Source organism: Leptodactylus fuscus, chromosome 2 (genome assembly GCF_031893055.1).
Source record: "Leptodactylus fuscus isolate aLepFus1 chromosome 2, aLepFus1.hap2, whole genome shotgun sequence".
Taxonomy (NCBI): domain Eukaryota; kingdom Metazoa; phylum Chordata; class Amphibia; order Anura; family Leptodactylidae; genus Leptodactylus; species Leptodactylus fuscus.
Window position 1 is genome coordinate 45,259,499 of NC_134266.1, and position 15,824 is coordinate 45,275,322.

At 40.3% G+C, this 15,824-nt stretch overlaps 1 protein-coding gene across 3 annotated transcripts in view; it reads left to right on the forward strand.

Annotated features, from left to right (window-relative positions):
• The first annotated feature begins 210 nt into the window (after window positions 1–210).
• Window positions 211–15,824, forward strand: part of GLRA2 (glycine receptor alpha 2) — a 155,537-nt gene continuing 139,923 nt past the window's right edge. For 2 of the 3 annotated variants that reach the window (XM_075263677.1, XM_075263676.1), the window contains exons 1-2: window positions 211–964; window positions 3,690–3,823. In XM_075263677.1, the coding sequence (XP_075119778.1) occupies window positions 897–964; window positions 3,690–3,823 (202 nt within the window). In that variant the 5' untranslated portion in view covers window positions 211–896. Of the gene's footprint in view, window positions 965–3,689; window positions 3,824–15,824 lie in introns of those variants that run through there. The other variant, XM_075263678.1, reaches the window with a different exon arrangement.

Genomic DNA, 15,824 nt, shown 5'->3' on the forward strand with positions numbered 1-15,824 from the left:
GAGGCCGTACCTGTCCCTTTCCCAAATTATTAATATGTTGGAGGTTCTGGCATACACAGGACTGCTACAGCTAGATCTCCCAGACAGTAAAGAAGGAATGGGCTTGCTCTTTTTGTAAGGGGGGATGCAGTCAGCTGCCTCTTCCCACCCACATCAGCACAGTCCATAGTTGCAGTACTAAAAGCTTGTGTTCATTCCCCCACACGCCTCCTCCTCTTCTTCTTCTTCTACATCAGCCTCAGTGACAGCAGCGGCAGCAGCACAGGGAGAAGTATCTGCTGCCAGTAAGGAGCCCAGACAGCGCCGTGGACAAGAGAGCCTTACCATCTGATACTCTCATTACCATCGGAGATATTCAGTGGTCTTTATACGAAAAGCCCCATATTACGCCACAAAACTTGATGGCTAGGAACCCCCCTTCCTGGCCACCCTTGCTATTCGTGTATATGGATGCTACTGTCAATATCGGACTCTCCCTGTCGGAGCTGTTGATATAATTACAAGATCTGTGCCAAGTAGAGCAGCCGTTTCTACCAGGGCGACAAGCAATTGTGGGGATTCCACTTTACGCTATGTTTAGGAGGTAACATTTCCCCGTTCGGAGAATCCGGCAAGAAGGGAGCACATCATCTCGTGTTTTGTCTCTCACGGCTGCCGAATAATGAGCCTGGGCTTAACCTGACAATGCTTCCAGACCGGAGCTTGCTGTCTATTCCCCCCTTAGTCTATAACAATGCAGATCTTCCTCATTTTCATCTCCAAGGAAAAATCATTCATGACGGGCTTGGGATCTAGACAATAGGAGCACTTTATTTTTTTCTCTGCAAAAGGCTTTTTTTTTTTTTTGTCTGGGGTCATTTCTGGAATATTTTTTACCTTAAACTAAATCAGGAGGAATGAACCGGCGGTTGGTTAACATTGTGATAGCATTCCTTGCATTATGCTTTGAGATCAATAACTTAAGGTAGGCAATGAATGATACTATCTCTAATACTGACCACAATATGTTTTAGTACACATGCATGATATGTTTATGTTGGATTGTTATGTCATCAAATTTTTATTATAAATCTGTAATAAATATTGTAAAATGACTGTCTACGGCAGAAGTTAATAAGTGCACTGGATGCTTGCTGGGTATCCAAAGGAATGAACAGTGGTAGTGTCTCAGATTCTGCACAGCCACCAATGGAGTTGTAATATCCAAGCAGATTGTTGCCTTCCTATACACAGCTTTGCCAAAGTCAGACTAAATAAGATCAACTATTTTTGTACATATATTGAATATTGTAGACATGAACAGTTTATCTATCTATCTATCTGCTTATACTTCCATTAATTTGCTTGTAATATCATTGTAGATAATATAAATCTATCTATCTATCTATCTATCTATCTATCTATCTATCTATCTATCTATCTATCTATCCCTTATTCTTATCCATCTATTTAAGAAAACTCCACATCTGCACTTCAAAAAAAACAAACAAAACATAAACACCACATTCAAATATCACAATGAGTTGTGTTAAATGGCAAAGTCGGCTCTACTATATGTGCATTTATTTGTATACAATCCAGTACATGGTATTCTTCGAGTTCCATGTAGAGGTTACATGTGTAACATTCAGCCTGTGGCTATATTAGCTTAATAATGAGAATATTCTGGTTCAGCGTTCTTGTTTTGCCATTTTTCATACATATTCAATATCTGGAAAGGTCATTGGATTTTTGTATTTATTAAGCTCCGGGATGATTTATTGGAATGGACTTTATGGGCTTGTTTTATTACAGCCTGGGATTAATTTTAATTACTGGAATGATAGATAGATAGATAGATAGATAGATAGATAGATAGATAGATGTGTAACTATCTATCTATCTATCTATCTATCTATCTATCTATCTATCCACCTGTCCATTTCTTAGAGATCATTTGAAGTATACAGCAGCGTCACTATATGTCCCAGTGAACCACATGTAGCCTGCAAGCCCGCGTAAATGTATTTATCTATTTATGCCAAAACTCATTCAATAACTCTCTGTAAATTGCATTGACAGATGAGGTGACCTTTTAAATAACCATGGACTGGAGCAAAAAAAAGTATTGGGTAATTTGGATAAGAGTGTTAGACAGCAAAGGGGCGGCCATTACTGATCATCCTGTGACATCACTGATTACAGTATCAACAATGCTAATGAACCCGGGATTTTTCCTCCCATTGTATCCAGGTTGTCGTACAGGCCTCATGTTACACATTTGTGGACTGCTCAGTTGTCACATAGAGTTATCGTTACCTTTGTGAAATACACTGGAGCTGCCGTGACAACAAATATAGGTCAACTGCATTACAGATCTAAGATAAATGGAAGCCACGGGATATAATGAAAACACCATGTAAATAAAAATGTCTGCCGTCTCATCTTACTATGAGACTATCATAGGGATACACAGCAGTGAGTGTAACTTTTACACACGGAGAAGAATCCCTATCACATGCCAACTATTAGAAACATAATAGTATATACAGGAATGAATATATATATATATATATATATATATATATATATATATATATATATATATTGAACTCCATTATATATCTCAAAGGGATCAATATCCATCTTTTCCAGATAGTAGAATGGGGTTTGATAAAACTGTCCAATAACGTCAAAATCTCGGCCACATTTGTATCTGCAAAACAGATACAGCTCAGAAATAGCTGAATAGATCCTTAACACTTTGATGACATAAGGGATTATGGGAAATGAGATGTCAAGGGGTTGACCTATTAGGGCAAATGGACATGATGGAAGGGGTTTCCCACTTAGGGAATAAAGAGACTCTCTATAGGAGTGTCTACCATTCTGGAGGACTCAAGGTGACCATCTATTATATGGTCAGCCATTCCTTGTAATGGTCACCTGTAATACTACCTTTCCTCTACAGTAGCCTCTGCAGGAAATATGTCTGGATAGCCATGACTTTCCCTTGTCAATTCAGTTATTTGCCAGGGGTGGGACTCGGGGTCATCAGCAGATTGTTTTAAGAGTAATATTCTGACAAAGAGTTGTCTCTGATGGGACAACCCCTTTAATGTATATTATTAAGGATGTTACTATTATTACTATATCTGTGTATAAGGAAGATATTAAAGCGGTATTTTCATGTTAAAAAAGATTGATCTAATGTGCAGATTTGCTCTAATTTCATTCCATGTACTTAAACCTGAGAGTGAAGGGGCAGAAGTCGTAGTAGTAGACTGAGGGTTCAATGCCGAGGTCCTGATATATGACCCACCAGGAATTAGGATGTGATGTCATCTCATCTTAGCAATATGTCGTCACCTGCAATGTCGGGGAACCTCCAAAGAGACCACTTTTAATGCAATTTTGGTCTGTCTTACATTAGGTTCAAACCTGCACTCAGGTTTCTGTTCTTCGGGTCTACTTGAGGACCAAAAAAACAGAAGCCTAATCAGCTTAATGGGGTTCGCCGATTTTCTGCCCGTTCTCCACTTGAAAACTCCGAAGAGAAAAGTCCTGCTTGCCCGACTTTTCTCTCTGCATTTTTCAACAGGAATGGGGGATGGAACCCCCGAATGGAAAGTGAGTGCTGGTGTGATCCCAGCCTTAAAGAGTTGTGTTAGTATCAGTTATATTAATAGTGAACTCGATGATTTGTCTAGGTCGGCTTACTGTAAAGAACATGACTCCAGGTCTGGGAAATCTCCATCCCAGAGCATGTCCCCTTCCGATTTTTTGGACAAACTCATGGGAAGGACGTCAGGATATGATGCAAGAATTAGACCAAACTTTAAAGGTAAGATTGTTTATGACCATTATCGTTATCGGGGAATAGTTATTGCACCATCACATACACTCGTGATCCAATAGAGGGCGTTATTTTTGGATGTGCACAAGCCTAGCAATTTTTCATAACTAACAAGATAACACATGTGAGAGGCCTTCAAAAACATTCCCCAATGTACTTAGCATCATGTGAGAAAAAGTGGTAGTGTTGCCCATATCAACCAATCAGATCAATGCTTTTATTTTCAAACCTGCTCTATAAAAATGAGAGCTGCAATCTGATTGGTTGGTCAACTTTTATCGGGTACCAGAATTGTACATGAACCCATATTGGTAAATACCATAATAATACCATATAGCTCATGCTCTACATGTATAGGTGACAATTATTTTTAATTCTTCGTCTTTTATATCTTATATGTCATTATGTTTAAAGGAATTGTCTACCTCAGGAAATCCCTTTTAGTTAGAAGAACCCCTCGGAAATAAACTGATCACAAGGGCGAAGATTTATTAAAAATGTCTAAAAGAAAAACTCTTAGCTGCCCATAGAAACCAATCACAGCGCAGCTTTCAATTTAGCTTTTAGACAGTTTTAATAAATCTCCTTACTATTGGGGCAGATTTGGGCCCTTACAGCTGAGACCTGGCAGCAAGCGTTACGTTCCCTTGCAGCGTCACTACAGGGAAACTGGGCCATTAAATGGTGGCTATTGAAATTGGCGACAGGGATTCTCTTTATAGCTGCTTTATCCTCCAGTTAATTGATGGAGGCCCAGAATAACTTAAGGACCCACTATTTATTAACTGAGTGGTTTACGAAAATAAACATCCCCTTTAAGTACAATCTTAGCTATGGTAAACTGTTATACTAATAACATGGCACTTTATATTCAATGCTTATAAAGTATGCAAAGAAAAGAGTATTTGTAATATTGAATAGCCTTAAACTGACTGTTAATGTTACTTTGGTAAAGCCATTTTCTCAGCTAAGAGATGTCAAGATGTTTAGAATACTTTCCACTTTAAAATGTATATTAAACAATGATACATTACATTCTAGAGGCAAAAAAAAATCTAGTTGCAAAAACTAATTGGAGGAGATTTATGAAATTGTCTTTTCTGCCCATAGCAACCCATCACAAGATAGCTTTCATTTATTAAAAAGCTGACCTGTGATTGGTTGCTGTGAGAATCGAAGAGACATTTTTATCGTAGACAGTTTCCTTAATCATCTACAGATTTGTGTAATGGGATTCGTTCATGCATTTATAATCCATAAAAAATTGCCAACATGAAGAACATTTTTTGTACAGTAAAACAATGGCCACCAAAACGTAAGGTCAACAAAACCCGTTATGGACATTGGGATGTTTGGAGCTGTGTTGGTGTCCATTATTTTAAAACAGCCGGGACTTTTTTTTATTTCTTTTTAGACTAAAGGCCCATGTTGCAGAAACAGCGTTTTTTGTTACAGGTTTTTGCTGAGTTTTTTTAAAATGTAGATTGTGGGCCCCACATAGGGCTCACAATGTATGTTATTTTTCCCTATCAGTATGTCTTTTTTGGAATATGGGATGGAAATCCATGCAAACACGGGGAGAACAAACAAACTCCTTGCAGATGTTTTTTTGCCCTTGGCAGGATTTGAACACCAGGACCCAGTGCTGAAAGGCTGCAGTGCTAACCACTGAGCCACTGTGTGGCCCCTTGCTGAGTTTTTTTTTTTTGAGCCAAACTCAGGAGTAGATTTAACAGAAGGGAAATGTCTAAGAGCTTCCTATATTGTCCAGCCCTTTTGTAGCCACTCCTGACTTTGGCTTAAAAAAACTGCAAAACTGCATTTCCGCAACATGGGGCCTTAACCTTAAGGGTGCATTCACACTGAGTAAACGCTAGCTTATTCTGAACGTAAAACACGTTCAGAATAAGCGGCGTCTAAAGCAGCTCCATTCATTTCTATGGGAGCGGGGATACGAGCGCTCCCCATAGAAATGAATGGGCTGCTTCTTTCACTCCGTGCAGTCCCATTGAAGTGAATGGGGAGTGCCGGCATATACGGCAAGCTCTGCTCATGCCGGAGCGTACACGCCGGCACTCCCCATTCACTTCAATGGGACTGCACGGAGTGAAAGAAGCAGCCCATTCATTTCTATGGGGAGCGCTCGTATGCCGGCTCCCATAGAAATGAATGGAGCTGCTTTAGACGCCGCTTATTCTGAACGTGTTTTACGTTCAGAATAAGCTAGCGTTTACTCAGTGTGAATGCACCCTAAGGATATTTCTTTCCAGTATACAAAAGAAATCTGGGCTGAATATCCACAATAATAATTGACAAGCTGCAGATTTGGAACCCACATCCAAGGTCTACTTCAGTTTTCAAGTTGATTTTTCCATACAGTTTGTGAATGAGATTTATTAAAAACTTGTCCATTTTGTTGCTACTGTAATAGACTGTGCCTGCAAATCTGGACGGAGAATCTGCATCATATCTTCAATGTGTGAGCATACAATATACTTCAAAAACAAGAGCACACGTGACATGAGCAGATCTACTTTTTGGTGTGATTTTTCTTAAAATCAAGGTCTATATAGCAGAATAGAATATTTTATTGATCCCGGAGGAAATCAGCTATAGCTGGACTGTGTCCTCGCATACCATAAACCTGGACCATGCTGTAGGCAAAAAGTCAAAGAAGGTGAAAATGAAAAAGCATTGGGGTAAATATATTTCTATCTTCCCAGGCATGTGCCCTGGTGACTATTAAGGCTAGGGCTTGTGTTCTGTTGTCATAGTTCAAAAAAAAAAAAAAAAAGTTGCATTCTGTAAGGAGAACTTCAGTATAGGAAACTCAAAAACACCTTTAGGCCGGGGCCTCGTGGGTCGGAAACGTTGCGGTTTGCCAGTGGCGGAAACGCTGCGGGAAAAATCATGGCATTATAAAATATGGGTGAAGTGGATGGCCCATGCCCACGTTGCGGTAAAAACCACGGTGCGGACACATCGCGATTTCCAGAACCCGTGCGGTCTTGGAAAATGCAGCATGTTAATTATACTTACGGTAATGCCGGCGGTTTCCCCACAGGTATAGCAACAGAAAGTCTGCGGAGGAAAAAACTCTGTGAACTTCCTGTTTAGAGCGCTGTAGGAAGAACCACGATGCCTCAAAAAGTCCCAAAGCCCTGACCCTATAGATGCAGTGTGTAAATCCAGCTCAAGGAAAAGTAACCAACTGCAATTCAATGAATTTCACAGCTACTGATCACATCATAGAACTACATATAACATCTCAAATCTCTTAGCAAAGAAAATTGTTGTCAAATGTTGTGAAAATGTGATGTAAGATGGTTTCTAATGTTATATATACTGTATATATCCATATATGTGTCCCCTTCCCTCCATGATCCCATTGACTCATGCTTACTGTGCGCTGCATTAAAATGTCCGTCTTCTCATATGTGTCTTCCAGCTATCAATCCATCATGTGATAGACATTGTTCCAATACATTCCCTCCATCCATTACCTCAACTGGAATAACATTGATCATGAATAATGGATATCTGGTGAACATAAAAAGATATATCTCTTTTGAAGAGGAATTCCTCAGTGTCCCCTAGCAATTTACCTGCAATTGTTAACATACAGTACATTACATGATCCTTGTGCGAGGACATCTGTCACGCTGTAAAATAACCCATTTTCTACCGCCAAGAGTTACGTCTGTATTGACTGCCGGAGAGACTGCTACATGGAGACAGGTTTAACATTTTCTGTATGGTATCACTGCTGGAGAAGATTGTGTATTGTATTTGATACTTGACTTAAGAATGTTTATTTCCAGATTATCAGACGTAGAAGATTTACGAGAGATCAAGAGATCTAAAAGTGCTTTGAGATTGCCGCATATGTAAAGACTGACTTGGGAGTCTGATATCACTTTGTAACTGTTGATGTCTTCACTCTCCCTATAAAACCCCCTTTAGTGATTCCTTTTGTACATTTCTGAACTTTTCTATGTTTATTGTCTTGATTTTTACGTACAGACACTATTAAAAGGTTTATGCCACAATTACAGGAGACTTTTTACCAAGGCCACGAGCTCCAGTTTTTTACTTTTTAATAGGCACTGCTCCACTGATTCCAGCACAGTTGGATTTTTTTCTGTAGCCCCCGCCATATTAAAAGACAATGATATAAATTATACACCTTTATATCACTATTCATTAATATTAATTATTATTTGGGGGTTTTCAAAAACTCCAATATCACCTGCACATAGGTATAAAGGCACAAAAAATAAATTGCGACCTATTTTTCAATTCCCAACTTGTCCTTTGTTCCGCGGTGCCATACCCAATGCCTAATGATGGCCCGTCAAGTATGGCACATCAGTCCTGCGGACTCTGGATCTTTGAACATAGAAGTAGTCGGTGACTTGATCATTTCCCAATATATTTTTGATTTTGCTTTTTAAGGTGAGAGATTATTTTTCATGCCCTATAGGACAGTGATTTTCTTTTTGCATCTATCCTAAACATTATCTATGTATTTCAAAAAAATGGGTGCTTATTAGATATGAGCGAACAGTAAAATGTTCGAGATTCGATATTTGTTTCGAGTAGCCCCTCAATATTCAACTACTTGAATCGAATATCGAACCCTATTATAGTCTATGGGGGAAAATGCTCATATCAGGGGTAGGCAACGTTCGATCAAATTATACTTATCAAGTCCACGAGTGAGGGTCGGGCTCGATCCTCCGAGAAGTCTTCTCCATGCACCGTGCAGCGTCCTCGTGGCATCTTCCGGCTCTGAATTCACTCTGCCAGGCATCGGGCCTGGGCAGAGTGAATGAAGAGCCGGAAGACGCCGCGGGGAAGCTGCATGGAGAAGACTTCTAAAGGTAGGAGAAGAACCAGCATTGATTGGCCGACTGTATAGCATTCGGCCAATCAATGCTGGTTCTGCATCGAACTTTTCCATTCGAATAGTGAGTGATACTCGATCAAGTACGAGTATTTCGAATACCGTAGTATTCGATCGAATACCTACTCGAACGAATACTACTCGCTCATCTCTAGTGCTTATGAATATTCATCGGGGGCTCACTCTGGTAGAATACAGGATTTAGCAACAATTTGATCATGCCACATGGCAATTTTTTATGAATCTGATTGGTTACCAGCCACACTAGATGAGTCAAGTTTTAGGCTTATATCCCACGTAGTGAGCAACAGCTAAAAAGCACTGGGGGAAGAACCGCGGCGGAAACGCTTTACAGATTTCCCGCAGTGCTTTTCACATAAAGGCCAGAGAGGTTTCCTCTGCAGACTTTCTGCTTCTATTATACCTATATGGAAACCTCCAGTGTTTGTGTAGGTATAAGTGACATGCTGCGATTTACAAAAGTGTGTTCTTGAAATCGCAGCATTTCCACTGTGGATTTCTTTCTGCACTGCATTTTTTTTCACAGCCAAATTGCGCGGTTTACGCTATATGGGGTCCTGGTTTTAGACTCATTCAGACATAAGTCCACACTTCAGACTCACTTGTAGATTTATTTTGAAGTGAAAATGTCACCGAAACATTAAAAAACTAAAGACATCATGTGACTCTTACAAAAATGTAAACTATTTTTTGCTCACTTTGCACATTGTTGCCATTCTCTATAATGTCACACGGCAGCTTCCTATTGATACATAACACCAGACAGTCAATCAAGATCCAACAAGATAATGAAGGTTATTTATACATGAAATCCGTAGTCAAACGTTTCAGTCAAACTTACCTCCTTCAGGGGTCTGATATGAAAGAAGCCAGAAGTATGTCTTGTAAGTATATAAGAATATATAACTGTTGTTATCTTGTTGGATCTTGATAGATCTGATGTTATACATAAATAAAGCTAAATCAGCCTTATGTGGAACTATAGAGAATTTCCTGTGATTTTGTATTTGATGCAAGAAATCCTCTAGAGCAGGGGTGCCCAATACGTCGATCGCGATCTACCGGTCGATCGCAATGGATGTATGGGTCGATTGCGGGATGCAGCCAGGGATCCCCGGTGTCTGCTTGTTCACAGTGCAGGCTGAGAGTCGACTCTCAGCCTGTGCTGTGAACAAGCACTCCGGACACTTGCAGGCTGCTCTTAAGGATGGAGGGAGCTGGGGTGCTGCTTGTTCACAGCGCAGGCTGAGGGTCATCTACGGACACTGGCAGGCGGGGCTGCCACAGCCCCAGCCTGCCAGTGTCCAGAGATAACTGTCAGCCTGCGCTGTGAACAAGCATACACCGGGGATCCCTGGGCGGCCACAGAACACTACTGTCTCCTGCTCTCACAATCCGCCTGGCCATGCCTACATGCCCCGCCCCGCCCACATGTCCCATCCCACCCACAGACACGCCTGTCCCGCCCACAGGCCCGCCCCGACCTGCCCACAAGAAGTGGGTTGTAGATCTTAGGGTTTAGTCATGTTATGAAGTAGCTCACATGCTGACAAAGTGTGAGCACCCCTGCTCTAGAGGAATCCTATATATTGAAAGGGAGTGCTATAGTATTTCTATTGTATGGAACGTCTGGCAATAGCTGAGCAGTGCTGCTCAATGCTGTTCCTGTAACCCTCATACAGGAGAATGGGAGCTACGGAAACAGTGTAAAACATCGAGCTGTGCTGTTTACATACCTGTGAAGCTACAGAAACAGTGTGGCCCAACCGTGCTACTATGTTTCCAAAGCTCCCATTCTCCACTATGGAAGTTATGGGAACATCGCTGCACAGCACTGCTAAACTGTTCCCGTAAGTCCTACCCTAGGAGCTGGGATTTTAAAGAAGATATTGCCATCTCAGCAGTGATTTTTTTGAAATGGGAGTAACCCTTTAACTTACTATGCATCCCTTTAAGTCCCCATGTTGCGAAAACACTAGAGTTTTGTCCAAGGCATAAATCTCTGCCTTTTACACTGCGTTTTAGTAAGTCGCAGCATGTAAATTATACCTAGGGAAATGCTGGTATTTTCTGTATAGATATAATAGAAGCAGAAAGTCCGCAGAGGAAAACTCTGTAGATTTTCCATGAAAAGTGCTGTGGGAAAAACCGCAAAGCGTTTTCTTAGTTGTGGCTCACTATGTGAGGCCTTCGTCCAACATTTTTCTAGGACTTGAGAAAAGGACTTGTTTTTTTTCCCTAGAAACAGAGCCACATCTGTCAATGGCCCAAGCCTGTCAATGGACTCTTCCCCTTGCTAATGAATGGAGCTAAATTACAAAGCCGGCACGGTCCATGAAGAGATGCAGTGCTGTGTAAAAGCAGACTGTTTAACCCTTTAAAGGGGCTCTATCATTGGGAAAAGTCATTTTTATCTAATCACATGCTTGCATAGCCTTTAGAAAGTATATTCCACACCTACCTTTAGTATGTAGATTGCCTCAGTGGTTTCTGAATAAGTCCGTTTTTATTCATATGCTAATGAGATTCCAGCCAGCACAGGAAGTTCCCAGCAGCACTCGTCTCTGCTATTATCTCCTATGTGTGTGTGCAAACAGGAATTCATCAGCAGCAGCAGCAGCCTGTGCTGTATCCACTCATAGGAAACAATAGCAAAGAGGGTGCACGGTGGTAAAAATGGACTTATTCAAAAACCACTGAGGCAATTTACATACAAAGGGTAGGTGTGGAATAGACTTTCTAAAGCCTATGCAAGGATGTGATTAGTTAAAAAAGACTTTTCCCAATGATAGAGCCCCTTTAAATAGGACTTGAGATAAAAAATGTATATATCCGTATTGTTGTGGCTCATGTATTCCTCCTAGAAATTTATGAATAAGTTGACAACTTGGGTGTTACCAGTCTGGAATGACAGGCCCTTTTACAAAAGGAATGATAACACCCAATTGTCAATTTATCCATAAAATGATCATGTGGAACAGATCGTCACAGTGATCTAAAAAACAGAATCTAAAACTGTTATTTTATGCAAAATATACTAAAGCAGATATTTTTCATATTTTATTTTTGTTTTTTGTTTTAAATTCTGATATTTTATTTAAATTATTTTGGTTCAATATTCTCTCCTGCTAAATTGTAATAAAATTCTATAGACAAATGTCATGAATGTCTTGTGTAGAGTTTTGGATGAGAAGGATTCTCAGACATTGTAACTTTAGATGGCTCTAACTCTGGGCCTGCAGGGGCGAGTGCAGAAAGTCAAGAACAGCTGTCAGTGCAGGGAGAGGTGAATATGATTTTATTCTCCTGTCCCTGTTACTTCAGATAACACCAAGGGAGGGGGTACCAGGGACTTTTTTTCATGATATCACCCCACTTCCACATTTAACCCCTTATATGCTGCAGTCAATGCTGACCACAACACCTAATTCGTTTTACAGAGAAAAGTAAATAGACTTTTTTTCCATCTAATTAATGAAAGAAAAAAAAAATACACAATTGGTATCCCCACATCTGTAGTAACCTATAGAATAAAATAATTTATTCTACATGTTAAACACATTAACATTAAGTAAAATAAAAATTCAAATGCCAGAATTGATGCTTTTTGCTAATCTCACCTGAACAAAAATCTTATGCACCTAAAAAATACATGGACTTGTAAGGTAAAGATACACTGAAATAAAATGTAAAAAGTTATGAAAGTCGGAACGCAGAGAGGGATAAAATGTTACTAGTTTAAGGCTAAATGTGTTGGATTGCTAAAGGGTTAAAATACCTTTAGGGCACCGGAGGTATGTGCCAGCCATAAACTCAAAATCTGCCATAAAAAGTGGCAATTTACTGTGACTGTTAAGGGGTTAAATGGGTTGTCTGACCAATAAAAATATTTTTAAAAAGTTCAAGATTTTGTAATAAAATAATTACCACCCTTATTCCAACAGTCCATGGATACCCTAAGGGTAAATTCACACAGGGTGTTTTGGTCCGGAACCTCAGGTGAAGGCCACCTCAGGTTCCGGACCAAAATACAGGTAGGTGCGACTGGATGCCAATGCAGTGCACCAGCATCCAGTCGCGCACTCTGCTCCGGATTAGGCCTAAATGAATGGGCCTAGTCGGGAGGGAGTATCTTCAGGTGTCGTGATGCAAATCCACCTGAAAGAATGAGCATGTCGCTCCCAGAAAAAAGAACTGACCGGCTCCCATTTATTTCAATGGGAGTCGTCTTTTTGGTCAGGATTTTGAGGCGGATACGGCCTCAAAATCCTGACCAAACAAACAGTGTGAACTTACCCCAACAGTCTCTACTTCCAGGTCCCTCCTGACACCCAGGAAATGACCATATAATCAGTGATCGGCTGCCCGGGTGACCCCCGCCTGTGATTGGTCATTGCCTGTGTCATGAGAGGGACCAGGAAGTTGAATGCAGAGGAGGACTCTGGGATTGGCAGTGGATCAGAGAGGTAGGATTCTTATTTTTAGACTATTTTATCTATAAATGCCGCACCAGGCTGTCTGTAGTTTATTAAAAGGGGATTACTAGACAGGAATTCTGCTGCACATAGGATTTTACATTTATTTGTAGACGCTTGTATTATCTCTGAAATGAGAAAAATAAGTAAAACAATAAATCCTCACTTAAAGGGACACTACAATTTACGTCCATGGGTACCAGCTTCATATCTTTGAATTCTAATTCCTTTAAATCCAACCTTAGCCATGTTTGTTGGTGATGATCGACTTTTTTGTAGCCTCGTATACATCTGCTTAAAAATAATTAACTGTTTCAGCACTCTGCTTGGTAATAGTGCCGATGAGCCCGTTACTACGTACGTGATGGTAAATGAAGGGCTGACACATTACATTGGGCCGCGGTTCGCCCCTTATTGTTAATGCAAGAAGCTTCAATACCATTTTAATGATAGATTATCTTGACAGAGCGATTCGGTAATGCATTGGATATCAGCGTTATAATGTCCTTTAATCTCACAGTGTGTTGCTCCAGCAGATTCGGTTTACACCAAATAAGCGATCTATAACATTTCTCAAGCTGAGATTTCTATGTTCATTTGTAATTAGCTCAACATCAAACATTACAATTGCATTTTATTGCTGCTTAGATCCAAACCCGAGGAGCTGAAAGGAAGCTGTATGCTGAATTCATTAAACTATAAAAGGAAAGCCTCTGTTTTTCAGGTTTCTTTTTTCAGTAAAAGGTCATTTTTGCCCGTAGGTGAGAAGCCAAAGTGTCGTCTATGTAGGGCAGCGCACTAGAATAGCTGTGACACATGTACTATGATATTGTTAGTTTGCTGCTTGTGATAATCCCTTGCGAAACAAATTTCAAAAACATTAGCATACAAGATTTACTGCTGCTGCTTTATTATATATCATTCGGGGTTTTTTTTTGTAAAAGTAGGCTGGCCTTATACAATAGATAGCTGACAATGAATGCACATTTGGTCCATAGCTATTTCCTTTGGTTCCCCCCCCTCCATAAACATACACGTGTGACTCAGCCGAGAGGAGGGGGCTCACCTTGTCTGCATATATTGCCCTAGGGTGCACAGTCAGTCCCAGTACATGGAATCACATTGTATATAAAGTCCAGCACTTCAGCAGGTCTCTTGAAAAATCTCAAGTAGCTTTATATACTGTGAGAAGGTGACAGGCAGAGTGCAGGAGTCCAGGTATATCAGCCCCAGGTTTCTGACATATGCGTGGTCCAGGGTGGATCTGGACTAGACCTCAGCACAGGTGTAGATCCTTGGCTCATTACTGGGCTAGAAAAGGCTGCAGCTCTTACATTGCAGGGCAGTTCCATGAGGTGAAAGGAGGTGTATGGTTCTGTCCTGTAACCCTGAGTCCGGTGAGACAATATTGCGCCTGTTTTGTTCGTGTGGCTGATAGTAAGCCACACTTATAGTTAGGTTATCAGTTCTGTTTAGTTAATGGCTCAGACGAGCAGGTATTTATTTTTGCCTGAAGTTAAGGCTGTATTTTGTTTTGTTCATTTTGTGCTTGAAGTCAAGGTTTATTTATTTTTCTGGTTTTTTTTTTCTAAATAAACCAGTTTGCTGCACATTTTGTGTCCCTGTCTTGACTGTTTGGGTCCGCACCACTACTGCTACTGAGCTAACTTCCCCACAATACATTCAGGGTGAAAACACTTTCTCTTGCCAGAATTTTAAAACCATTTTCTTCCTACCCCCTTACCTTATTTTTATTGCGCACTGTTTATAGGATATTTTATTCGTTATTTCTTAACCCCTATTAATTATTTTTTGACCATTATTTTCCAGTATTCAGTCTCCATAGCACCTGTGCTACATTGTAAGGTTCTGAAAACATCTTAAGGAGTTAAGTATTTGCATTGGAATTCTAAGCTAAAGGAGGAAAATCCTACAGCTAGTGTTCCTAGAGGTTTGGAAGATATGGAAGAGCTATTTACACCCAATTTAGGTGGATTAGTTGGATTTTTTGTTTGCTGTAGTTTATTTGTTAGCATTTAAAAATACTCGAAACCATTTCTAATGAAGAAGGATTGGGTGCAGGCAGCAGATCACATCCCCATGCTAGGGAAATACTGCCATGTTGCCCCAGCATATAAAAGACAAGCTGTGGACAGGTTTTCTACTTACAACCTGATATCAAGAGCGGGTATCGCTGGGGGATCCTCCTTTAGCAGAATAAGGGGAGGTACTGGTGATGCTCAAAATTCCCCATCTGGTACTCATATAGACAGGCAGCCCCGCATGGCTCTCATTGGAGGGGAGAGCTGATCTTTTAGGGTGCATTCACACTGAGTAAACGCTAGCTTATTTTGTAGAGTAAAATTACACTTGTAAATTTTGCTATCCCATTGACTTCAATGATATTTTTTTACAAGTGTAAAAATACGCCTGTAAAAAATACGCCTGTAAAAAATACGCCTGTAAAAATACGCCTGTAAAATGTCATTGAAGTCAATGGGATAGCAAAATTTACAAGTGTCATTTTACTCTACAAAATAAGCTAGCGTTTACTCAGTGTGAATGCACCCTTAGTTTGTTTTTTTTT